Genomic DNA, 27,256 nt, shown 5'->3' with positions numbered 1-27,256 from the left:
ACCGCTAATAGCGCTAATCTGCTAAGCCGTCAATGGGCTTGCTTCGCAACGAAAAAACCACTAGACGAAGAGAATCGCCGAACGGATTCTTTTCGTCTTGCGAGGCACCACTGTATTTGATGCCATTTTGGGAGAGAGAAAATGGTTTCAGGACTTTTCTGTGGGTATCAGACATGTGGTTTACATATTTGTATGTGTTTGCTTGGTACATTTATGAACATCTATTATATATACAGTGGACGCTCGGGTTGTGAACGTGATCCATGCGGGATGCACATTCGCAACCCACAGTGTTCGCAACCTGCGTCTGCGTGTCTGTGCAGGCGCGGGTTGCGATTCGGCGCTTCTGCGCACGTGCAAAGTGCGATTTAGCGCTTCTTGCGCATGTGCGGCAGCCAAAACCCAGAAGTAACCCTTTCCGGTACTTCTGGGTTTGGGCAGTCTGCAACCCCCAAAAAAGCAACTTGAAGTGTCTGTAATCTGAGGTATGACTATATAAGACATTTATAAAACTCTTATAACAAGTGCACCCGTGGCAGCAGCAGCGAGAGATACATTCTCACATCGCCTTGCCTCACAGGTGGGCTGGTGCTGATGTGACTTGCCACATTCTCCCTCTTGCAACATTTGGCAGAAGAGTCTGCCAATTCAGGCCAATGGGGACCCATCTAATCCTGCACCCTCTTCTTACAGTGGCCAACCAGATGGCCCAAAGGGAAACCTACAAGCAGGATTGGTTTCCAGGCATAGCTGCCTCTAACTGTGGAGACGGAGCAGAGCCTTTGTGGCTAGGAGCCACCAATAGCCCTCTCCTCCATGAATTTGCCTAATCCTCTATTAAAGCCATCCCAGTTAGTGGCCACCACTGCCTCTTGTGGAAGGGAGTTCCACAGTTTAACTATACGCTGCATGGAGAAGGAGACTTTAGTGTTGAGACTTTAGGAGCTCTGCATCCCGCAGCCATAGAGGGCTGGTGGCAGGGCCAGGATCAGCTTCAGCAAAAGGAACCGAAACGTTACTCCCCTCGCAGAGAAAGCTGGTTTGAATCAAGAGCAGATGGCGGATGAGGACAGGCTTGAGTTCAAGGCAGGCACTTGCGTGTCGTCTCATGCTTTCCCTGATCTGACTTTAATTTTATGCTGTATTAGAACTTGGCACCTGACACATGTTAACTCTATCATGAAGTATCCAAACAAACCCCTGTGTTGCAAAGAGAACGTCAACAATGTCTAGGCAACACAATGACCATAATAGACAATCTTTATAGAATTCCTTCAAACCATAAAGAGTGGGTGGATATAGAATGCTTCAAAAACCCATCTTATTTCGAATGAATGCATGTAAATGAAAATATCAAATGCTGTGGAACAGTTCTCATGTAATAATGTGGTCATTTGAAATAAGATGGGTTTATGAAGCATTCTATATCCACCCACCACGCTGACGAAGAGTTCTGCGAAACAGTAGTCAATATCCGGAATCACTGTTCAGTGTTGGACATCATATTTGTTGAATACACAAAGCTTCACAGCTTGTCTTTCATCGTACAAGGCTTGGTACCTCGCTTCATTTAAAGATTTTCAGAGACTTTGAGACTGAAGATTTCATTTTGAACTCTTTATGGTTTGAAGGAATTCTATAAATATTGTCTATTACATATGTATATGGTCATCGTGTTGCCTAAACTCTATCAGGAAAGCGGCTAACTGGCTCTGTGCAGTAAAGGAAACTGGCTATTGCAGGAGAAGGGAACTGGGGCACCAGCACTTCCCAGTAAGCTCTCTTCCCATTAGGCTCACAGGTTTAGGGTGGGGAGGGCTCAGGCACCATAATAAGACTGGCATGGAATGACTAATGATGAATGTGAATGGAAGCAAGAAGAACTACCGATGAAGGAAGAATGGAGGATGAAGGGACTATGCAGAATTAGATAAATTAACAGGAAGGATTCGAAACCTGTGGGATCAGAGATTCTTAGAAGACTGGAGTAAATATATGAACTATTTGAAAAGTAATTGTGATGAACAGATTACGCTCGTAGGACTGCAAGAAGTTTTGTAAGGTGGATTATCTGAAATATTGCAAGAAAGAATATGAAGAGAATTATTAGTTAAGGACAATTAAATGTAATACAGAAATTAAGAAATGCAGAATAAGTGATAAAGAACGGAAAAACATCAGAGGTGTTGACGGAAGTCTAAAATATTGTATAAGATGAGAAGTTATGTTGTATGACTGTTGGAACCGATATGTTAAAAAAAATCAATAAAAATGTGTGTGTGTGTGTGTGTGTGTGTGTGTGTATAAAAGGTAAAGGTACCCCTGCCCGTCAGGGCCAGTCGTGTCCGACTCTAGGGTTGCGCGCTCATCTCGCTCAAGTGGCCGTGAGCCGGCGCCGTCCGAAGACACTTCCGGGTCACGTGGCCAGCGTGACGAAGCTGCAGCTGGCGAGCCAGCACCAGCACAGCACACGGAAACGCCGTTTAGCTTCCCACTATAAAGCGGTACCTATTTATCTACTTGCACTTAAGGGTGCTTTCGAACTGCTAGGTGGGCAGGAGCTGGGACCGAACGACGGGAGCTCACCCCGTCACGGGGATTCGAACCGCTGACCATGCGATCAGCAAGTCCTAGGCACTGAGGTTTTACCCACAGCGCCACCCGCTCTCCAGAGATGACTAGGAGCTGGAAGAGGCCTTCATTAGGCTCTGCCGCATTTTCTGCTTTTGTCCAGTTCTGCATTTTCAATTGTGATTTCCCCCCTTTCCTTTTAAAAAGTTGATGCTCTGTTATTGTTGTTGTATGTTGGCCTGCAGGACGCGGGTGGCGCTGTGGGTTAAACCACAGAGCCTAGGACTTGCCGATCAGAAGGCCGGCCGTTTGAATCCCCGCGACGGGGTGAGCTCCTGTTGCTTGGTCTCTGCTCCTGCCAACGTAGCAGTTCGAAAGTACGTCAAAGTACAAGTAGATAAATAGGTACCGCTCCAGCGGGAAGGTAAAAGGCATTTCCGTGCGCTGCTCTGGTTCGCCAGAAGCGGCTTAGTCATGCTGGCCACATGACCCAGAAGCTGTACGCCGCCTCCCTCGGCCAATAAAGCGAGATGAGCGCCGCAACCCCAGAGTCATCCACGACTGGACCTAATGGTCAGGCGTCTCTTTACCCTTATGCTGGCCTGCAAGTTTCACTGATGGGCACCCTAAAAATCTTTTGACTAAACAGTTTAGGGCTCCAGAATGCTCTGCTGGTGTCAGCCCTTGAGGGTCTCAGTGTTACCCAAAGTGGGCAGGGGGTGCTAAGAGGCAAGGGGTTGGTGGGAGTGGGGTGGAAGGTGTAAATCAGACTTTGAAAAGCTGGTCTCGCTGGATCAGTTTTGTTGAATCAATTAAATGAAATACTTTTAATTGGCTTATGAATAACTGCAATTCATTGTTACTGTTTTGAATTTTATTGTGCTATTACCTTCCTTTACGGGTTGTGCAAATTGATGTTCTGAACAATGTGGTGTTTTTTAATAGGGTAAGGTGTTGGGCTTTGGGGATGAGTTTATGGAACCATGGGAATGGTCGCCCCCCAAAAGCACTATGGGTCAGTGCTTCTGTGGTTTGGTGAGAGGGAACAGCTGGATGGAGGGGAAGGAAAGGGATGGGCGAGGGCAAGCCCCACAATGATGCTTCTGTGCCAGTCCCTTCTCGCTCGCTTGATTGCCCCTTCTGGGCATTTTAGAGGTACCCATGCCAAATCTCCCAGGTGCACATCCTTCAAATTGGATCAGAGATGCATGTAATCTTGGACCCAGATGCCATGCTTGGGAGTTCTCCTTCTCAAATGGCTGCAACCTGCTGTTCCCAGAGCATAGATAAGAATCCCTCCTGCTGCAAAAGGTCCCCAGAGAGCAGCTAGAGGAGGGGTGCATGTCTCTCTCGCATGCCCCAAAGCACCAAGGGCACAGATCACACAAAGTGCACATTATAAAGGACCCCTCTGGAAGCGCCCAGAGAACCCTGTGGTGCATGATGGAAGATCTAAGACAGATAAAAAAAAGGTCTTCGTCAGACAGTCCATAGGTAAACTATGGAACTCCTTGCCACTGGGGGAAGTGATGGCCACCAACTTGCATGGCTTTAAAAGAGGATTAGACAGATTCATAAAGGAGAGGGCTACTGGGGGCTCCTACCGCCTTCTGTCGGGACGTGGGTGGCGCTTTTTGGGTTAAACCACTGAGCCTAGGACTTGCCAATCAGAAGGTCGGCGGTTCAAATCCCTTTGACAGGGTGAGCTCCCGTTGCTCTGTCCCTGCTCCTGCCAACCTAGCAGTTCGAAAGCACGTCAAAGTGCAAGTAGATAAATGGGTACCGCTCCGGCGGGAAGGTAAACGGCATTTCCGTGTGCTGCTCTGGTTCGCCAGAAGCGGCTTAGTCATGCTGGGCACATGACCCGGAAGCTGTATGCTGGCTTCCTCAGCCAATAAAGCGAGATGAGCACTGCAACCCCAGAGTCGGCCACGACTGGACCTAATGGTCTTTACCTTTACTGCCTTCTCTCAAGAGCTTGGGTGTAACATTCAACTCCTCTCTTTCCATGGAGGCACAGGTTGCAGCCACAGCAAAGGTGGCATTTCCCCATCTCCGCCGTATCAAGCAGCTGGTCCCTTACCTTTCTCGCCCTGATCTGGCCATGCGACGGTCACCTCCAGGCTTGATTATTGTAACTCGCTCTATGCGGGGCTGCCCTTGAAGCTGACCCAGAAACTCCAGCTGGTGCAGAATGCCGCAGCAAGGCTCCTTACGGGGTCCTTGCCACGGGATCACATTCATCCAGTGCTTTACCAACTGTACTGGCTCCCGGTGGAGTACAGGGTCAGGTTCAAGGTGCTGGTTTTGACCTTTAAAGCCCTACGCAGCCTAGGACCCATGTACCTACGGGACCGCCTCTCCTGTTATGTCCCGCGGAGGACCTTAATGTCCACAAATAACAACACTTTGGAGGTTCCAAGCCGCAAGGTGGTTAGATTGGTCGCAACTAGGGCCAGGGCCTTTTCAGCCCTGGCCCCGACTTGGTGGAACGCTCTGTCACAAGAGACTAGGGCCCTGCGGGACTTGATATCTTTCCGCAGGGCCTACAAGACAGAGCTGTTCCACCTGGCCTTTGGTTTGGACTCCGCCTGACCCTTATGTTTCCCTCTCCTTATGGTCTTGATCTATTGGCTACTTTTAAAATGAGGCTGCATTTTAAACTGCATTTTAACCTGTATTTTAAATTGCCCCCCCCCCATTATATTTTTACTGTGATTTTATTGGTGTTAGCTGCCCTGAGCCTGGCTCTGGCTGGGGAGGGCGGGGTATCGATAAAATTATTATTATTATTATTATTATTATTATTACCCATGATAGCTATGTTGTACCACTACAGTTGAGGGCAGCAATGCTTCTGCATACCTGTTGCTGGAAATCACACAGGGAGGAGGGCTCTTGTGCATCGCTACAGTCAGAAGAGGAGGCTGGACTTGGTGGGTCCTTGGCCTGAAGCAGCAGGCTGTTCTTATGCACAGTAACCCCTTTTTCTCTTCTTCTGGGACAGGGATGGATTCGACTGCCAACGCCAAAAGCAACCACTGCCTCGACGCAGCCAAAGCCTGCAACCTGAACGACAATTGCAAGCGCCTCCGCTCGAGCTACATCTCCATCTGCAACAAGGAGATCTCCTCCACGGAGCGCTGCAACCGCCGCAAGTGCCACAAAGCCCTGCGCCAGTTCTTCGACCGCGTGCCCCACGAGTACACCTACCGGCTGCTCTTCTGCTCCTGCAGGGACCAGGCGTGTGCCGAGCGACGCCGGCAGACCATCGTCCCCCATTGCTCCTACGAGGACAAGGAAAAGCCCAACTGCCTGGAGCTCCGCAGTCTGTGCAGGTCGGACCCCCTCTGCCGGTAAGGACCGCCTCTCTGTGAAGCCGGGTTTCATGAATGGTCTGTGAAATTTGAGTTTTGTTATTAGCAGAGTTTTCAAACATGGGAGAAGATACCTAGGAAGGAAGGGCTTGAGCACTTGAGTTTATTTCCAAAGGAAGGTCACTAAGGAAAACGGGCTCAGCATCTTGGGCTCACCAATGAAACGTTGTCATTGTGGTCCATTTGTGGCTCTGAGTTTTGGGTATGTGTGGTTTTTGATGGTGTCTCCAGCATCTCTGGCGATGGATTGCTTTGACGCAGTGATTTGGGTGCATGCTGCGAGTGTTCTTGGGGAAATCATAGCTGTCAACTTTTCCCTTTTTAAAGTAATAGTAATAGTACCACTCTATGCTGTCTTGGTCCAACCCCACCTGGAGTCCTGTGATTGACAAGCTGGAAAGTGTGGAAAGGAGGGGTACCAAGGTGATTAAGGGTCTGGAAGCAAGAATTGCGAGGAACAGTGGAGGGAGCTGGCAATGTTTAGCCTGGAGAAGAGAAGACTGAGAGGCGATTGGAGAACCGTCTTCAAATATCTGAAGGGCTGTCATGGGGAAGACGGACAAGCTTGTTTTGTGCTGCTTCTGAGGGTAGGAGCCAAATGAAAGGATTCAAGTTACAAGAAAGGAGATTCTGACTAAACACCGGGAAGAAATTTCTGACAGTTAAGAGCTGTTTGACAAGGGAATGGACTTCCTTGAAAGATGTTGTGCTCTTCTTTCTTAGAATTTTTTGAACAGAGGTCAGGGATAGTTTAGCTGTGATTCTTGCCTTGCGCTACATGGCTCTTTTGGCTCCTTCCAGCTCGGCAATTCTATTACTCTAACGCAGATGGGGTGCTGTTGGGGAAGGCGACAGTGCTGGCCATGCTGGTTCATCCCTCATGTCTGCCACTGTGGGACAGGATGGGGATCCTGTCAATCATCTGGCCCCAATGGACCAGGCAACCTGGAGCTGGCTTTGCCAAGAAGACAGGCCTGCTTAGGAAGGCAAGGGAAGGGAGCTGGTCTAGGCGCATGTGTCTGCGTGTTTGTGGGGGTGGGAGGTCACGTGATGCTCTGCTAGGGCTGGACACAGGGGCAGGGATGTGTCTCAGGAGATCAGGGAGAAAGAAATTGCAAGTGATGTTGAAAAAGGAGGTGTCAAAGTGCTGGCCAAGGGGGAAACATCATTAGTGCTAGACTTGTCTCCCTGAATTTCGGTCTCTTGCTCTGCCCTGTCTCTCTGGTTTTGTCTCTCTGTCTCTCCAGCTGCCAGAACTCCCCCGGCAGTCTAATCAGCTGCCAGGGCAATATTCTCTTCCAAGGGCCAATGGGCACTGCCAATCCTTGTGTGCCTCCCCTTGCCCCTTGCTAAATGCTGGGTACAAAGGCAGGAGGTGGAGGGAAGAAATTCTGAGCTGCTGGAATGGCTAGTGGATGAACTGCAGCACATAGGGACATGCAAAGAGCCCTGGTGGATCAAGCCAGCAGGACTCATCTAGTCCAGCTGTTCTCCAAGCGAGGAACCAGATTCATCACTGGGAAGCCCACAAGCAAGACCTGAGTACAAGAGTCCTTTCCCCTCCTGTGGCTGATATTCAGAACCATAGTAGCCATCGGTAGCCTTCTCCTCCATGAATTTGTCCAATCCTCTTTGGAAGCCATCCAGATTGGTGGCCACCACTGCCTCCTGCAAGAGTGAGTTCCACAGTTTAACTCTGCACTGCATAAATAAGTCCTTTTTAAACATCTGCATTGACCCTTCCAACATTCAGCTTCACTTGATGTCCGTGAGTTCTAGTGTTATGAGAGAGGGAGAAAACATTATTCACTTTCTCCAAGTCATGCATAATTTTATAAACTTCTACCATGTCACCTTTTACTCTCCTAAACTAAATTAAAAAGTCCCAAGCACTGCAATGTCCCTCCCTCCCTCTTGCTCTACTCTTTTCTAAACCAAAAAGGTCATCTTATTTCTCAGGCTCTCCCATATCTATTATCCCATGATAATAGATAAAAAGGACGCGGGTGGCGCTGTGGGTTAAACCACAGAGCCTAGGACTTGCCAATCAGAAGGTCGGCGGTTCGAATCCCCGCGACGGGGTGAGCTCCCATTGCTCGGTCCCTGCTCCTGCCAACGTAGCAGTTTGAAAGCACGTCAAAGTGCAAGCAGATAAATAGGTACCACTCTGGTGGGAAGGTAAACAGCGTTTCCGTGCGCTGCTCTGGTTCGCCAGAAGCGGCTTAGTCATGCTGGCCACATGACCCAGAAGCTGTACGCCGGCTCCCTCGGCCAATAAAGCGAGATGAGCGCCACTACCCCAGAGTCGTCCGCGACTGAACCTGATGGTCAGGGGTCCCTTTACCTAATGATAATAGTAGAGAAAGGCCTGGGAAATGGTGTTTGGAGTAGAACTGGGCCCAGGCCCAACAAGTGCCCAGGAATGGGGAATCCCTGGCAAAGCCTAACCCTGGAAGAGGGATGATTCCTGTACTCAGGGTGGCCAGCCAGATGTCTGTGGAAAGCCTGCAAGCACAACCTGAGTGCAAGAGCATAAGAACATCAGAAGGGACTGCTGGATTGGGCCAATGGCCTATCTGGTCCAGTATCCTGTTCTCGTAGTCGAAACCCAGATGCCCCAAAGGGAGACCCACAAGCCTATGGGAAACGTGCTCCAGCTTGGCTCTGCCTGCTCAGTAGGAATGTTGGGCAGCCACCTCACCCTCCTGCTGCCCAAGAAAGAGTCCCTGGGCATGGCCAGCATCTGATGCTTGGTGTTTGTGCCTCCTCTGCACACTCTTAGGTAGATGCTCGGCTAATCAAGCAACTACAGTGGTATCTTGGGTTACAGACACTTCAGGTTACAGACTCCGCTAACCCAGAAATAGTGCTTCAGGTTAAGAACTTTGCTTCAAGATGAGAAATCGTGCTGCCGCAGCGCGGCAGCAGCAGGAGGCCCCATTAGCTAAAGTGGTGCTTCAGGTTAAGAACAGTTTCAGGTTAAGAACGGACCTCCAGCACAAATTAAGTTCTTAACCCAAGGTACCACTGTATTGTCCTGTTAGTTTCTTTCTATACATTAGAAGAAGAAGAAGAGTTTGGATTTGATATCCCGCTTTATCACTACCCAAAGGAGTCTCAAAGCGGCTAACATTCTCCTTTCCCTTCCTCCCCCACAACAAACACTCTGTGAGGTGAGTGGGGCTGAGAGACTTCAGAGAAGTGTGACTGGCCCAAGGTCACCCAGCAGCTGCATGTGGAGGAGCGGGGAATCAAACCCGGTTCACCAGATTACGAGTCTACCGCTCTTAACCACTACACCACACTGGCTCTTGAGGTTAGCTCTGCTGTGGAACTGGGAGCAGTGAATTCTGGGTGGCAAATGGGACCACCGAAATAGGTTTGGAACCAACCAGGCCATTCTAAAGGGAAATTTGTTTATGGAACATCTAGCATTGATATTAAGGCACCTTTCACATTGTTCCCTCCGTTAACAGGCTTTGCACAAGGTTTGTGGGGATGGGGTCCTTCAAAAGTACTTTCACTGTCCCATGTGGAATGCCTTCAGAAGGGTTTCCCCTGGCATCTGGTGGGCCACTGTGAGAACAGGGTGCTGGACTAGATGGGGCCCCATCGGCCTGATCCAGCAGCTGCTCTTCTTAAGAGACCTGCAGAATATTCTGCTCCAGTACAGGATAGTTTGCCGAGTGTCAGGAAATGGGCAGGGGGCTGCCTGAACTTTTCTGAGTCTCTTCTGCTTTGAGGGAGAGCCTTCTGTGGCACCTTGGACAGTTTCATGCAGGGCTCTGGTGCAGGCTCCATAAAAGCCTAGGTGTTGTTTCAGCCTCTGCGCTCCAAGGCTGAGTCCTGAATAAAAGCTGCAGCTCTCTCTCAGTGGCTTGTTCTGTCTTTGGTGGCAGAAACTTCTTCAATTAAAGCAGCCTAGCTGGCTTTAGCTAGCAGTTGTTGAGTAGAGCAGGAGTAATGATGGTTTCGCTGGGGCTTCTGAGCTGGAGTCCAAAGAGGGAAGCTTGGCCTCTGTGGGTGGAGAGGTCCTGGCACACTGGGATCCTCTTGCCCAAGTACTTTGGGAAGCTGAAGCTGGTACAGAATGCTACTGCCCATTTATTATCTAGAATGGCAAGACAGGCTCATATTTCATCAACAAAATGACCTGGCCCAGTTTCAGAGGGTTGGTACTAATGTACAAATCCCTGAATGACTAAGAGCCCAGTACTCAATGGAGTGTCTTGCCCAGTGCTGACCAGCTTGGGCGTTAGGAGCTGGGGGGGGGGTCTGCTGGTGGTCCCCCCATTGAGGATGGTCTGAGGGCGGGGGCTTCTTGGTGGCGGCATCCTGTTTGTGGAATTTATTCTCTCTGCAGGTCAAGTTGACTCCTCCCGTCCCCAACTTTATTCATATGCCAGCAAAGAACATTTATGTTCTGGCAGGCCTTTGTGATAGGCTGCTTAATGGCATTTTTATGGCTGTATTTTTAGTCTGTGCTTTCAGGAGCCATTTATTGCTATATTTTATACATTGGTAGCTACTCTGTGCTCTACATGAGGAGAAGTGAGATAAGGAATGAAGGATAATATGTATGTATATAAATCAGCCCAGAAAAGATGACAGCAGAAGTGGAGGAAGGTGTAAAAGAGGGCAAATCTGGTGGGTATACTGGTATATTAGGATGGGCCGTTGTTTTCTGTGATTGGCAGAGGTTACTGCCAGGAGGGTCAGGGCACAAGGGGACCGAACCCGAAGGCTTGGTGGGAAAGGGGAGGGGCATAGAGGTATAAAGGGGGAGCATTGCAGGCCCAAGAGGACAGCAAGGGGGAAGGGAAATTGGGTGGCTGAAGGCATTGGAGAAAAGCACACGGGTCGGAAGTCAAAAAGCATTAGGAGTGGATTCCATGGAAGCCATCATGGCCTCTAAATAATGCACAGTTGGTCACTGTATGCACCTTGACCTGAAGTAGCAGCTCTAGCTGGACTGGGGGAAAAGAAAGTCCTTCTTCACAAAGCACATAGTGAACCTGTGGAACTCTCTCCCACAGGAACTAATGATGGCCACCAATCTAGATGGCTTTTAAAGAGGATTTGGACAAATTCGTGGAGGAGAGGGCTATCGATGGCTACTAGCCAGGATGGCTCTGCTCTGCCTCCACAGTCGGAGGCAGCAACGCTTCTGAATACCTGTTGCTAGAAACCGCAGGAGGGAGAGGGCTCTCGTGCTTGAATCCTGCTTGTGGGGTTCCCAAAGGCATTTGGTCGGCCACTGTGAGAAGCAGGATGCTGGTCTAGATGGGCCATTGGCCGGACCCAGCAGGTGCTCTTTTTATTTTCTTATGAAACATGCAGTGCCAGGTGCAAGAGACCACGTGGAAGGCGCTGCTTGGCTTCTCTTGGGGAAAAATGCCTCCTTGATGCTCATTCCTTCGGTTTTCGGGTGGCACTGTGGGTTAAACCACAGAGCCTAGGACTTGCCAGTCAGAAAGTCGGCGGTTCGAATTCCCACCATGGAGTGAGCTCCCGTTGCTCAGTCCCAGCTCCTGCCAACCTAGCAGTTCGAAAGCACGTCAAAGTGCAAGTAAATAGGTACCACTCCAGCGGGAAGGTAAATGGCGTTTCTGTGCGCTGCTCTGGTTTGCCAGAAGCGGCTTAGTCATGCTGGCCACATGACCCGGAAGCTGTACGCCGGCTCCCTCGGCCAGTAAAGCGAGATGAGTGCCTCAACCACAGCGTTGGCCACGACTGGACCTAATGGTCAGTGGTCCCTTTACCTTTACCTTTAAGTGATGGGTGCTGTGCTGGTGCTGGAGGAGACTCTTGAGAGTCCCATGGACTGCAAGAAGATCAAGCCTATCCATTCTGAAGGAAATTAGCCCTGAGTGCTCACTGGAAGGACAGATCCTGAAGCTGAGGCTCCAATACTTTGGCCACCTCATGAGAAGAGAAGACTCCCTGGAAAAGACCCTGATGCTGGGAAAGATGGAGGGCACAAGGAGAAGGGGACGACAGAGGACAAGATGGTGGGACAGTGTTCTCGAAGCTACCAGCATGAGTTTGACCGAACTGTGGGAGGCAGTGGAAGACAGGAGTGCCTGGTGTGCTCTGGTCAGACACGACTAAACGACTAAACAACAACAAAGTGATGGGACTCCAGCTACAACCAAGAACACCGCACTTACCACCCCAATAACAACCTAGAGACAAGATAAGGTTTCTGTGCTAGGAGGACAGCAGGTAATTAAACCTCCAACCCGAGAGCTAATAGGCAAAAAGATGAGCTGTAATTGGAGAGTCTTTAAAGAGAGTTGTTTCCCCCCCCCCTTACTGTTATCTCAAGTGCAGGAAGACATCAGAGGAAAGGAGGTGGGGAGCGGGTTGCCCCTTATAGGACTGGGGTCAAACTGCTAATGCAACCAGGAGGGCAGAAATGAAGAATGGGAATGTGGCTTGCAGGGGAATGGCTAACAACACCGTCACTCCCTTGTACAAATCTTCGTTGGGTGTGTGTGTGTTTAAAAAAAGATACAGTAGGTCGGAGGGCCACCCGTCAGGGATTCTTTATTGGGATTCATGCATTGCGAGGGGTTGGACTAGATGGCCTTTGGAGTTCCCTTGCCACTCCACAATTCTGTGATTCACCCTCCCAATGACCCGCTTTTCATTAAAGCATCAGCCAGGAAACCACCCTCCCATGCATTTGTATGCCACGTGCAGTTTGCCACCCCTTGGGACCTTGGCTGAGAGTAGGAAAAGCCCCCACTCCCACCCCAGGGTGCCTGGATCGGGCTCCCCATCCCCTTGGAATGGAAAAAGGTGGCAGGAAAAAAGGAGCAGCACCCCCTCCCTCTGCTGGCACCCTCGTTCCCCTCTGTGTGGCTTTTCTTGTCTTCCCCGCAGCTGCGGGGATTTCTGACAGACTCTTTGCACCGCGGCTCTGATTGTACCGGACAGGTTTTAGCTTCAGAATATAAAACCTTTTTCAAAACCATAACCTCAGCTAAGGGGAAAGAGGAGGGGAAAGGATGAAAAGAGCTGATTTCAGCAGCTGCAGTTTGCTGTATTTTTTCATCTTGCATCAGCAAATCAGGACCACAAATAATCTGGTCTTAACATGCTTCACTGAGTGCTGCCTGGGAAGAATTTCCCATCTTCTACAAAGGCTGTGTTTCCACCGTCTCCAGAGGCAAGGAGAGACCTTCATTTTTCATTGGGGTTGTTCCTTCAATTCAGACTCTCTTCTCCTGACCCTCCAACGGAAAACCTCGAAAGAGGAGAAGATGCTCATTAAATGACCTGACTCTGAGAGCATCCGTGTTCCAAGTGGGACGCTTGCATTTTTATTTTTATTTTTTACCTGGACCCAAAGAGCTTCACATCCCCTGCAGCAATGGGCAAAATGTCATTTGGTAATACAGTAGATGCATCTCTGGATAAAACCAACAACCAGAGCGGTTCGGCCTTCTCATTACACTACATAATGAGAAGGGCTTGGAGCAGCTGTTCACAGGTCCAGGTTTTAGCCAGAGAATAGGCAGGGCAGCAGAGGAATCAGAATTGCCTATTAATCTGTGGAGAGGAGGGGTTCAGAAATGCTTCTTAGGGAAAGAGCCATATATTTGTGATGTTGAGCTCATCATCTGCTCAATAGTCAGTTCTCTTTGTGGGAGTTGAGCCCAATGTGACTGGCCAGATTTTCTAGCGTGTCTAGCAATGCAATGTAATTCTTTCCCTGTTTTGTTTTCTCATGTATAACCAAGGTTGGGGGTTTCATCCAGTCGTAAGGCTTCCCCCGCCTTTACCGCTTGGTAAAATGGTTGTCAGGGACGCGGGTGGCGCTGTGGGTTAAACCACAGAGCCTAGGACTTGCTGATCAGAAGGTCGGTGGTTCGAATCTCCGTGACGGGGTGAGCTCCCGTTGCTCGGTCCCTGCTCCTGCCCACATAGCAGTTCAAAAGCACATCAAAGTGCAAGTAGATAAATAGGTACTGCTCCAGCAGGAAGGTAAACGGCATTTCTGTGCGCTGCTCTGGTTCACCAGAAGCGGCTTAGTCATGCTGGCCACATGGCCTGGAAGCTGTACACCGGCTCCCTCTGCCAATAAAGCGAGATGAGCACCGAAACCCCAAAGTCGGCCACAACTGGACCTAATGGTCAGGGGTCCCTTTACCTTTACCTAAAATGGTTATCTAGATCAATAAACCATGGCAGGTAACACCTGTTCACGTGCCACAGGGATCCATGGTTAATGGCTTACCTTGGATGCTTTGCTCTCATGGGAAAACAAAGCTTGAACTCAGGCTTAGCATTATGTTGGAACTGTAAGTCATAGAAATGACACACCCACACCCATTTCTTTCATGACAGAATGACATTCAGCTGACTCACCCTTCACACAGGACCACAACCTCCCCTGTGATTATATAAATACTGTCCATGTACTGTAGTTAGATGGGGAAATGTCAGCTCTCCTTGGTCCCCATCAGGGAGGAATGGAGGGGAGGGGCTGTGCTGAATGGAAAGTGCTCCACAAGGGGGAGGTGACCCCGAGCCTCCCTTTGATTGGACAGGTCTCATGACATCCATATATACCTCCCCCTGACCTGAGCTTTGTTTTTCCAGGGGGGTGGGAACATGTTCATCCCTGCAAGCATATTGTTGTGGGGTTTTATGGGGGGGGGCGTGAAGGTCAGTCAGGATGATGCCTAAGTTTAGACCCTCCAATTCTTGGGGGCAGCAAGGCTCAGAATCTAATAAAGGATTCTATTGTTGAAATAGATAAGTTTCTTGATATGACAAAGACTGGCTGGCCACTTAAGAGTCCTCATCAGCATCCCAAAAGAGTGAGCCAGGTTGCAAGAGCTACAACTAAGTGATGGGACCCTTCAAAGCTAAGGGATGGGTCGCTCCTCACCTAGCTGCTAGGCAGGAGAACAAATAGCCAGAGTAGTTTGTGGGAGCTGAGCTTTTGGATGTAGGCTAGAATCAGGATACACAGAGACCTGCTTGCTCTGTGCTGGAGCCAAAGCTGTGATTAATGGAGAAGAAAGATCTGCTGGGGCATTGATGCTGTGAACCCCTTCATCTTATGCTCAGTATGTCGGTGTAAATAAAACCACATACCCTAAAGATGCAACAGGCTCCACTGACCTTCATTCCAGGCAATCCGAACCCTGGCTAAGCATGCAGGAGCCCTGGAGTCTCTCATCGCTCAGAGACGGGGGTGGCGTGGAACAATACATCTGGGGGAATCGAGGCTCTTCGATTAGCTCTGAAAGTGAAATAAGGCTGGTGACTTTTTGTTAGGGAATCATTGATCTCAGCTGGCTGATATTCAGCTCCAAGGCCTGCTGGGGTCGTGCTTTGATTCGGGAATGTATGAATGGAAAGATAATAAAATGGAAAACTGCCTCCTTCTCCCCATCCCCAGCTGTGTTGTCCCCCCCCCAATCGAAGGAGCTTCTGACGATGGTGAAGATGTGAGAGATCGTCTCTCTCTCTATCTCTATCTCTATCTCTGAGCCCCAGCCCATTCCGGGGAAAGCCGAAAGAAGCCTTTTCAGTTCTGCGGCTCCCTTTGCTCAAGGCTAACCACCATCTTAACACAATAATAAGTCAATCCTCACTGAATAATTAAACAGAGAACTTTCATAAGTATTGACTTAACGTGACAGCAAGTCTATATCGACTCGGGGCTTGCTTATGTAAACACAATCCTGTGTTCGGCTTAGTTAGCAGTTCAATGGGACAGAACATTCCTTCAATTAAAATCAAATGATGCATGCCCTTAATTCTTCCCTTCCCTCGCTAGGTAATCATGGCCTCTGAGCACAGGTGAGGGGATGCCACGGGGAGGGGGCTCCTCTTCAAGTGCATTTAACCGCTGTGAATTAAAAAGAAAACACAGGCTCTTAAGAGGAAACAACATCACACCGACAAATACGCAGGTGGGATTTGAAAAGGAAGTTTTGCTAGTGGAACATAAACCTTTGAGCACAATCCCCCTGGTGGGTGCATTGAAATGTACCAGAGTGATGGAAGATGCTGTCAGGGACCGCCCATTCACTTCAACAAGTCTCGCCGTGCAAGGAGATGTTCTCTGTGACTGGCTGGCTGCTGGTTTCTCTGACCCAGCCCTGGCTGGCCTCCTAAATGAGATGTTGTTGTTGTTGTTTAGTCGTTTAGTCGTATCTAACTCTTTGTGACCCCCTGGACCAGAGCACGCCAGGCACTCCTGTCTTCCACTGCCTCCCGCAGTTTGGTCAAACTCATGCAGGTAGCTTCGGGAACACTGTCCAATCATCTCGTCCTCTGCTGTCCCCTTCTCCTTGTGCCCTACATCTTTCCCAACATCAGGGTCTTTTCCAGGGAGTCTTCTCTTCTCTTGAGGTGGCCAAAGTATTGGAGCCTCAGCTTCAGGATCTGTCCTTCCAGTGAGCACGCAGGGCTGATTTCCTTCAGAATGGAGAGGATTGATCTTCTTGCAGTCCATGGGACTCTCAAGAGTCTCCTCTAGCACCATAATTCAAAAGCATCAATTCTTCGGCGATCAGCCTTCTTTATGGTCCAGCTCTCACTTCCATACATGATTACTGGGAAAACCATAGCTTTAACTATACGGTCCTTTGTTGGCAAGGTGATGTCTCTGCTTTTTAAGATGCTGTCTAGGTTTGTCATTGCTTTTCTCCCAAGAAGCAGGTGTCTTTTAATTTTGTGGCTGCTGTCACCATCTGCAGTGATCATGAAGCCCAAGAAAGTAATTAAGATAGACACCTACAAATCTCCACCTGCACTCTATGGCCCCACTGCGGTCTGATCCAGCACAGGTGGTCATGTTTTTAAAAAATAAACATATCTACCTGTGCTGGACTAGACCAAGACTGGTCCACAGTGCAGCCTGGTTCAGCTTTGTAGCTGTCAGGGAACTGACATCAGAGCGAGAAGCGGAGGCAGGGCTCCAGAGCGATGCCGGAGAGGGAACCAGTCTGGGGGAAGGAATTCAGTGTGACACCAATAGAGAGGAGCTGGAGGAATCGGTGTCAGGGCTCCAAGACCCTTCAACCGAAACCAGCGGAGAGAGCGCTGGCACGCCCTTGCCATCCCCTTACTTGCGCAGACGCGTTCCGCGCAGGGAACATAGGCGGAGACTTGGGGTCAAGCAGCTTTTATGCTGGAAGAGATTCAAGAAACGCCCATTGGCAGATTCTGCAAGTGACTAACAGGTCACGGAGGGCGAGCTCTAACCCTGAACATGTTTGAGCAAACCACCTAATCGAAGTGGAGGCAGTTTACGCACGAGTAACCACACAATACCATTACAGCAATCTGCCAGTCTCTTGCTGTTACTCGTGAGTAAGCAGTGGAAACATGAGCCAGACAGGAGGCGCCGGGGCAGCGGAGGCAGCTGCGGGGGCGCAGGACCTGGTGAAGAGGAACCAGGAGCTGGAACGGCATGTAGCACTGCTGATGGCGCGGCTGGACGAGAGGCGCACCCAGGACGCGCAGGTGAGACCCACCCCAGTGGCAAAGAAGGTGCCCGGACTGGTACACAAGTTTGGGGGAAAACCCCAAGAATATAATGGATTCCGGACAGAAATAGAGTACGCACTGCAGCTGCAGCATGATGATTTTGCTGACGAGGCGGCGCAAGTGGCTTACATCGTGGGGCATCTTGAGGGCAGCGCGAGGGAATGGGTTAGACCCCTAATGGCCGCGCATAACCCCGCCATGAAGGACGTCCGGAAGTTTTTTCAGGCGATGGACGCTATGTATTCCAGCCAATTGGGGGAGAGTGTGACCCAACGGGAGCTGATGAGATGTAAGCAGGGGGACCTTTCCGTTAGAGACTATTGGTCCCGCTTTGCGATGCTAATACACAGGCTCGAATGGGATATGGACAGCCCGCCCATACGAATGCTGTTTGAGGAGGGGTTGTCCCCAGCCGTTAAAGATGAGCTCTCCCGCGCGCCCCGCCCGGAGACTATGGATCAACTGACAAAATCTGCGCTGGCGATAGGCTCTCGCCAGGAAGCGCGCGCTTTGGAAAGGCGGGAAGGGAGAGGGGAGCGTTGCCCTGACTACCGCATTCCTGAGATGCCAAGGCAGCCTTCCAATGACGTGGTGCCAATGGAAATTGATGGGGCGCGCGCACGCGAGGTGCCGAGCGCCCAACAAATAGTCAAAAGGGAAGCAAAGGCTGGGAGAAACTCCAAGAAATGTTTCCTCTGCCAACGGCCAGGACACTTTGCCAGGGTCTGCCCACAAAGAAAGGCTTGGCAAGGGATGGTGGGGGCCACTGGAAATGAGGGGGAGGGGGGAGAAGACAAGGTGCAGGAAAACGCCAGCGCTTGACTGCCCACAGGGGGGCGCAGCAGCCAAGCGAGCAACTAATTGAAGTGCCCCAACCGGACCCACCCAAGGTTTCTATAGCGATAGAGGTGACGCTAGAACTCCCAAATGGGCACCCAGTCAAGGTGAAGGCAATGTTGGACTCAGGGAGCTCCTGTAATTTTTTTAGTAAGGAGTTTGCGCTGGAGCACCAGATCCACTTGCTGCCACTGGATTTCCCACTCCAAGTCACCACGATAGATGGCAGAGAGTTGCTAGGGGGAGAGGTGACACATCAAACCCCGCCTATGAGAATGAGTGTGTCCAGGCACACAGAAACCATAGCCTTTCATGTGGCCACACTGGCGGGACCCCCAATAATACTGGGGATGAGCTGGCTAGTGCTACATGATCCAGTGGTGGCGTGGCACCAACGCACGGTCACCTTCGGGTCAGCCCACTGTTTGGAACACTGTCTAGGAGGGGAGAAGCCCAGGGTGAGGTTGGCCAGAGCAGCAGCAACCACGCTGGAGCAGAAAGGGAAGGTGCCGCCACAGTACGCAGACTTACAAGAGGTCTTCAGCGAGAGGGAAGCGGACAGGCTGCCGCCACATAGGCCCTTCGACTGCCAAATCAACCTTCTCCCTGGAGCACAGCTGCCGGTGGGTAAGCTGTATGCCATGTCCGACAGAGAGATGCAGGAGTTGCGAGACTTTATAGACAAGAACTTGAAAAGGGGGTTTATAAGAGAATCTAAGGCAGTGGGGGGCAGCCCTGTGTTTTTTGTGGATAAAAAACACACGGATCAGCTGAGGCTCATCGTGGACTTTCGAAGGTTAAACCTGGTATCAGAACCCGTGACCTTCCCAATGCCCAGAATTGATGATATTCTGACCAGGGTAAGGAAGGGTAAGATTTTTACCAAGCTGGACCTTAGGGGGGCCTACAATCTGATTCGAAAGAGAGAGGGGGACGAATGGAAAACCACCATGTTCACCCCCCTGGGGGCCTTTGAATATTTGGTTATGCCATTTGGATTACAGTCAGGCTCTGCCTGTTTTCAAAGCTTCATGCACCATGTGCTGGGTCCCCTGCTGTACAAGAACTGCGTAGCATTTCTGGACGACGTACTGATCTATTCGGACAATGAAAAACAGCATGTCCAGGACGTCAGGGAAGTGCTGAAAAGGCTACGAGAGCACCAACTGTGGGTCAAGCTGGAAAAGTGCCAGTTTCACGCCAAGGAAGTGGAATTTCTGGGATACAGGTTGTCAGACAGAGGTCTAGCCATGGACCCCGGCAAGGTGCAGGCAGTGCTGGAATGGAAGGCTCCCAAAACCCGGAAGGATGTGCAGAGGTTCCTAGGGTTCAGCAACTTCTACCGGAAGTTCATCAAGAACTTCGCCCACTTAACCGCACCCATCACGGATTGTCTCAGTAGCAAAAAGAAGTTCGTCTGGACGGAAGGGGCCCAACGTGCCTTCGAGGGGCTAAAGCAGGCGTTCGCCTCGGAGGAACAGCTCCTGCATGTGGATCTGCAGAAACCGATGAGGCTAGAGACCGACGCGTCGGACAGAGCGATAGGAGCGGTGTTGCTCCAGCCGGGACCGGCCCAAGACACATGGAGGCCGTGCGCCTTCTACTCAAGGAAGCTGAACGAATCGGAACAGAACTACACGGTGTACGATCGTGAACTGTTAGCTATTTATGCCGCGTTTCGCCAGTGGAGACATCTCCTGATAGGGGCTCAGCACAAGATCCAGGTTTGCACTGACCACAAGAACTTGGAATACTGGAGGACAGCGCGAGTGCTCAACCAGCGACAGATTCGGTGGGCACAGGAGTTCTCCAAGTTCTTCTTTGAGATCAAGTACGTGCCAGGGCAAGAGAACGTGAGAGCAGACGCGCTTTCACGGAAACCAGAGTACACGGAAGGAGGAAGACCACCGGACGCTCGACATGTGTTCCCTGAGGAACGATGGGTTTGTGGGGGGGCGTTGGTTGGGAAACGAGAACTAACCGAGTTGATTCACCAGGATGAATTTGCCCAAACCAGAATCAGGGAACTAAGGGAAAATGGGAGAGACCGGGGGGACTTCGAGGTAAGGGAAGGGTTATTGTATTACAAGGGAGCAATGTATGTGCCCGGGGGGGCCTTACGGGAAAGGGTGCTCCGACAACTTCACGACAACCCCACAGCGGGACACTTTGGGCAACACAAGACCATGTTACTGGTCACTAGGGAGTTTTGGTGGCCGAAGGTGAGGGAAGATGTACGAGAGTATGTACGAGGGTGTGACCGCTGCCAAAGAGCCAAGGGGGAGCGGGCAGCCCCGGCAGGGTTACTAGAACCCTTGCCCACGCCGGGGAGACCCTGGGAGGTGGTATCAATAGATTTCATGACAGATTTGCCCAAATCCAGAGGTAAGACAGCAGTCATGGTAGTAGTAGATCTGCTAACCAAGATGTGCCATTTTATATCATGCTCTCATGCGGTGACAGCCGAGGAAACCGCACAACTGTTTGTTACTCACATCTTCAGGTTGCATGGAGCTCCTTCAAGGGTTATCTCTGATCGAGGGAAACAATTTACCTCGAGGTTCTGGAGGAAGCTTATGAGCTTATTGCAGGTGGAGGTGGGATTCTCGACGGCGAGGCACCCGGAAACTAACGGGCAGGCAGAGAGGGCGAACAGCATATTGCAGCAATATCTCCGCTGTTACGTCAACGAGAGGCAGAACGACTGGGTAGATAAGCTAGCACTGGCCGAGTTTGCGTATAACAATGCGGAGCATGTGTCCACGGGGATGAGCCCATTCTTGGCTAATTATGGGTGTCACCCCAGGGCCTTTCCCGGGAGGGGGGAGGAAGAGTGGAGCGTGCCCGCCGCAGAGCAGTTCGTGGAAGAAATGGAAGCACTGCACCAGCAGCTTAAGATGAATCTGGAAAGGGCCAAGGAAGAGTACAAGAGGCAAGCGGATAAACGTCGCCGGGAAGGGGAGACCATTAGGGTGGGGGACCGGGTGTGGTTATCCACTCAAGGATTGCCCTTCAAGGGTGGGTGTAAGAAACTCCGGCCGAAGCGGCTGGGGCCTTTCGAGGTGATACACCAAGTCAACCCGGTGGCATTCAGGCTCAAGTTGCCAGACAACATGAAAATCCACCCGGTATTTCATAGGTCACTGCTCTCGCCATACCGAGGGGAGCGGAGAGTCCGGGAGGTAGGAGGAGAAGGGCTCAGACACCCACCACTGGAAGAGAAGGAACACCACCAGCAGATAATGGAGATCCTGGATTCGCGGTGGCGGGGGCGGCAGGTGGAATATCTAGTAGCGTGGGAGGGGGAGCCCGAGTCAGAAAACACGTGGGTTCCAGAAGGGGAAATAGATGGTGGGTATCTAGTGGAAGAGTTCCACAACAGGTATCCGAGGAAGCCCAAACCTCTGGGGAGATTCTGGGAGGAGCAATTTGCCACCACCGATGATGAGGAGGAGGATTTTGTGGGTTTTCCAGAGTCGCCAGAGGAAGGAGGGGAGTCGTCAGGAGAGGAGGAATCAGATTGGGAAGCCCCTCCCATCAGAAACCGGGGCGGGTGGGAAGCGGGGTTTGAGTCCTCGGACGATGACGACAGCTCCTTTCGAGGGTTCCCTGCATCGTCGGCTGAAGGTGGGGACAAGGTCACGTCACCGGGTCAGGCCGGGGGTGGAGGGGGTCCTGGGGGGGAGGTGGATGTCAGGGAACTGACATCAGAGCGAGAAGCGGAGGCAGGGCTCCAGAGCGATGCCGGAGAGGGAACCAGTCTGGGGGAAGGAATTCAGTGTGACACCAATAGAGAGGAGCTGGAGGAATCGGTGTCAGGGCTCCAAGACCCTTCAACCGAAACCAGCGGAGAGAGCGCTGGCACGCCCTTGCCATCCCCTTACTTGCGCAGACGCGTTCCGCGCAGGGAACATAGGCGGAGACTTGGGGTCAAGCAGCTTTTATGCTGGAAGAGATTCAAGAAACGCCCATTGGCAGATTCTGCAAGTGACTAACAGGTCACGGAGGGCGAGCTCTAACCCTGAACATGTTTGAGCAAACCACCTAATCGAAGTGGAGGCAGTTTACGCACGAGTAACCACACAATACCATTACAGCAGCCTTCACCTCTATTAGATTATCACTCCCATCAGCCTGTGGTCCACAACTCCCAGAGGGCACTGGGTTGGGGAAGGTGGATCTGGAACCACATACCCTTTGTGTTTGCTGCTGCAGGCACACACTTCCAAAAGATGCAGGCGAATCCAAAGTTTCAAGGGACCGGAGGGGAATTAAGACTTCCAGAGGAGAGATGAGCAAAAAAGTCAAAGAGCTAGAACTATAGTCTAAGGGACTTGGATGCAGTTTACTACAAGGATAAACAGACAAAATAGGTACGTGTCTTTCAAAGGTCAGGGCATTAAGAGAGACACTGTAGTGAACAGAGGGCTACACAGATGACATCTCTGGGAAAGGTTACATTTCTTCATGGCCTACATTCCCCAAAGGAAAGGCTTCTTCTTGGCAAGATATAGAACAAGGTGACTAGAAAGGAGCTTTTTGTGGAGGAAGGAAGCAAAAGACCAAAGCAATTGTGCCAGTTCAGCAGACTCTCTCTGTCTCTCTCCTCTCTCTGAGTTTTGGAGGCTCCCAAAACATCCGTTTGAACAGTTGGCTCAATTACCTTCCTCTGTATAAAATAAGAAACTCACTTAATGTTGCTTGTAGATTTTATAGTTGTTTTTTACGGGCTGCCATTCTGAATTCTATTTGCCATTTGTGACAGAAAGAAATCCACACGTGTGGTTCATGGACTTGCATGGGAACAGTCCAGATGATCCCACCTAAAGGTGTGCATTTTAATGCATACATTTTGAGTGTGTGCCTGTTAATACATGCATGCATACACAATTTTATTTGTATGCCACCTTTCCATACTTTAAACCAGGCATGGCCAAACTTGGCCCTCCAAATGTTTTGGGACTACAACTCCCATCATCCCTAGCTAACAGGACCAGTGGTCAGGGATGTTGGGAATTGTAGTCACAAAAACATCTGGAGGGCCGAGTTTGGCCATGCCTGTCCTAGTCCAACACTCTAACCACTACACCACACTGTATATCAGTGTACACTGCCTCCTCCCCCGCTCTGTCCAGTGTTGGAGCATGCCTGGTTTAAACCATGTTCAAGGTGGCTTACAACATGGAAACGTACATAATTACAACCTAACAAAAGTAAAAGGTAAAGGTACCCCTGCCCCTACGGGCCAGTCGTGTCCGACTCTAGGGTTGTGTGCTCATCTCGCTCAAGAGGCTGTGAGCCGGCACCGTCCGAAGACACTTCCGGGTCACGTGGCCAGCGTGACGAAGCTGCAGCTGTCGAGCCAGCACCAGCACAGCACACGGAAACACTGTTTACCTTCCCGCTATAATGCGGTACCTATTTATCTACTTGCACTTAGGGGTGCTTTTGAACTGCTAGGTGGGCAGGAGCTGGGACCAAATGACGGGAGCTCACCCCACCGCGGGGATTCGAACCGCCAACCATGCGATCAGCAAGTCCTAGGCACTAAGGTTTTACCCACAGCGCCACCCGCATCCCTCGAAACAAAAGTAGTCATAAACAATTAATCAAACATCAAAAAGTACACAACCAGTTTGAACAATTCCCACATAAATTACAGTAAAACCTAAAATAAAGGTACAATAATTAATATCAATTAATTAATATCAATTAATTAACAACTACAGTGGTACCTCAGGTTATTTGATTGCTATACCCAGTTCATTATTTTTACTGTGCACTTGAACATCTACATATCATAGAATCATAGAATCATAAAATCATAGAGTTGGAAGAGACCACAAGGGCCATCGAGTCCAACCCCCTGCCAAGCAGGAAACACCATCAGAGCACTCCTGACATATGGTTGTCAAGCCTCTGTTTAAAGACCTCCAAAGAAGGAGACTCCACCACCCTCCTTGGCAGCAAATTCCACTGTCAAACAGCTCTTACTGTCAGGAAGTTCTTCCTAATGTTTAGGTGGAATCTTCTTTCTTGTAGTTTGGATCCATTGCTCCATGTCCGCTTCTCTGGAGCAGCAGAAAACAACCTTTCTCCCTCCTCTATGTGACATCCTTTTATATATTTGAACATGGCTATCATATCACCCCTTAACCTCCTCTTCTCCAGGCTAAACATGCCCAGCTCCCTTAGCCGTTCCTCATAAGGCATCGTTTCCAGGCCTTTGACCATTTTGGTTGCCCTCCTCTGGACACGTTCCAGTTTGTCAGTGTCCTTCTTGAACTGTGGGGCCCAGAACTGGACACAGTACTCCAGGTGAGGTCTGACCAGAGCAGAATACAGTGGCACTATTACTTCCCTTGATCTAGATGCTATACTCCTATTGATGCAGCCCAGAATTGCATTGACTTTTTTAGCTGCCGCGTCACACTGTTGGTTCATGTCAAGTTTGTGGTCAACCAAGACTCCTAGATCCTTTTCACATGTACTGCTCTCAAGCCAGGTGTCACCCATCTTGTATTTGTGCCTCTCATTTTTTTTTTGCCCAAGTGCAATACTTTACATTTCTCCCTGTTAAAATTCATCTTGTTTGTTTTGGCCCAGTTCTCTAATCTGTCAAGGTCGTTTTGAAGTGTGATCCTGTCCTCTGGGGTGTTAGCCACCCCTCCCAGTTTGGTGTCATCTGCAAATTTGATCAGGATGCCCTTGAGTCCATCATCCAAGTCATTGATAAAGATGTTGAATAAGACCGGGCCCAAGACAGAACCCTGTGGCACCCCACTAGTCACTCTTCTCCAGGATACAGTGGTGCCTCGCAAGACGAAATTAATCTGTTCTGTGAGGCTCTTCGTATAGCGGTTTTTTCGTCTTGCGAAGCAAGCCCATTGACAGTTTAGCGGATTAGCGCTATTAGCGGTTTAGCGGCTTTTAGCGGATCAGCTGATAAGCAGCTTAGGGCTTAGGAAAAGGGGGGGGGGGAACCCCGCAGGAACTCGCAAGACATTTTTGTCTTGCGAAGCAAGCCCATAGGGAAATTCGTTTTGCGATGCGCCTCCAAAACGGAAAACCCTTTCGTCTAGCGGGTTTTCCGTCTTGCGAGGCATTCGTCTTGCGGGGCACCACTGTAAAGAGGAACCATTGATGAGCACCCTTTGGTGCTCAGCGCATGCACAGAGCACTTCAAATCCAGGCATGCTTTGAAATACAGGCCTGGGCTGGTTTTACAAAAACTGGACCAGTGGTGTAAGGGATAAGGCATCTGACGACGGACAAGGAGATTGTAGCTTCAACTCCTGTGTGACTCCATGGTTGAGAGCTAGTGTTGTGTAGTGGTTGGACTAGGGAGAGACCAGGGTTCCAATGTCCCCACTCAGCCATGAGGCCCAATGGGTGGCTTTGGGCCAGTCAGTACCTCTCAGCCTAGCCTACTTCACAGGGTTGTCTGGGGGATAAAATGTGGAGGGAGAGAAGAAGAGAAGAAGAAGAGTTTGGATTTGATATTCAGCTTTATCACTACCCTAAGGAGTTAAACCACAGAACCTAGGACTTGGTGATCAGAAGGTTACCAGTTTGAATCCCCGTGACGGGGTGAGCTCCCGTTGTTCAGTCCCAGCTCCTGCCAACCTAGCAGTTCGAAAGCACGTCAAAGTGCAAGTAGATAAATAGGTACCGCTCCAGCGGGAAGGTAAACGGCGTTTCCGTGCGCTGCTCTGGTTTGCCAGAAGTGGCTTAGTCATGCTGGCCACATGACCCGGAAGCTGTACACCGGCTCCCTTGGCCAGTAAAGCGAGATGAGCGCCACAACTCCAGAGTCGGTCATGACTGGACCTAATGGTCAGGGGTCCCTTTACCTTTAAGGAGTCTCAAAGCGGCTAACATTCTCCTTTCCCTTCCTCCCCCACAACAAACACTCTGTGAGGTGCGTGAGGCTGAGAGACTTCAGAGAAGTGTGACTAGCCCAAGGTCACTCAGCAGCTGCATGTGGAGCAGCTGAGAGGCGAACCCAGTTCACCAGATTACGAGACTATCGCTCTTAACCACTACACCACACTGGCTCCATGTGGGCCATCTTCAGCTTCTTGGTGAAGAAGGTGGGACAGAAATGCAATAAATAAATAAAAATAAATGCCACAGGAAGCTCAGGGGGTTCTGCAGTTTAGGCCAGCGCTTGATCATGGCCCTGTCCCATGACAGAGGCCCGGGGATCCAGACACTTTGAGCGATGTGTGCTCTTTGTTTGCCAGGGATACATTCTCAGTGTGTCCTGGCCAAGTCAAATGGCTCCAGAAGGAAAGTACATTCATGTAATGAGTTCATCAAAGAGGAACAACTGGGAGATTTAATTTTGAAATGGAGCCTTTGGAAGTCAGCCTGCGTTTTTCATCTGTTTTTCTTTATACCTTTCTCAAAAGTATTTCAGGAAAGGAACCCAACCAAGTTCTTGGACTCTTCTCCGGGCCTCCTGGCCTCCCTTCAGCATTAATCCCGTTTTCCAGAACCTCAGCCAGGTCCCCCTTCAGCTTTGAAGCCTGGACCGGACCACCTGCCTGCCCCAGGAGTGTTTCAGTGGCAGCTTGGCTTGACTTCTCCATGCCACCACACCCAGGGACTTGGCCCAGGGCTCCCGACCGAGCCACTTGAAAGACGGAAACCTGAGAAGCCCTGGAATGGCTCCAGGAAGGTTTATTCCTGGCAGTTAAAATCTCATCCAATAACTGTGAATTCATTGTGCCTAATGGAAAGAGCGACATCTGGCTTGGATATTACGGAAAGATTACCAGCTGGCCTGTCATGTATTGTGCAAAGAATAACATTTGCCTTGGAGGATGCTACAAGCCAGGAGCAGGACCCGGTGGGGTGTGTGTGTGTGTGTGTGTGTGTGACAAATTTCTCTCCTTGTTGGCAACGAGCTTGTGACACTTCCTGGGGCAATTGATGCGACCGACTCTGAT

At 50.4% G+C, this 27,256-nt stretch overlaps 1 protein-coding gene across 2 annotated transcripts in view; it reads left to right on the top strand.

Moving 5' to 3' along the window:
- GFRA2 (GDNF family receptor alpha 2) overlaps positions 1–27,256 on the top strand; it is a 432,056-nt gene that overhangs the window by 39,792 nt on the left and 365,008 nt on the right. For both annotated transcript variants that reach the window (XM_079987537.1, XM_079987536.1), the window contains exon 4: positions 5,579–5,927. In XM_079987537.1, the coding sequence (XP_079843663.1) occupies positions 5,579–5,927 (349 nt within the window). The remainder of the gene's footprint in view (positions 1–5,578; positions 5,928–27,256) is intronic.

Source organism: Podarcis cretensis (assembly GCF_951804945.1).
Source record: "Podarcis cretensis genome assembly, chromosome: 8".
Classification (NCBI taxonomy): domain Eukaryota; kingdom Metazoa; phylum Chordata; class Lepidosauria; order Squamata; family Lacertidae; genus Podarcis; species Podarcis cretensis.
The sequence above is the reverse complement of the archived record's forward strand: the minus strand, read 5'-3'. Positions and strand labels throughout refer to the sequence as shown.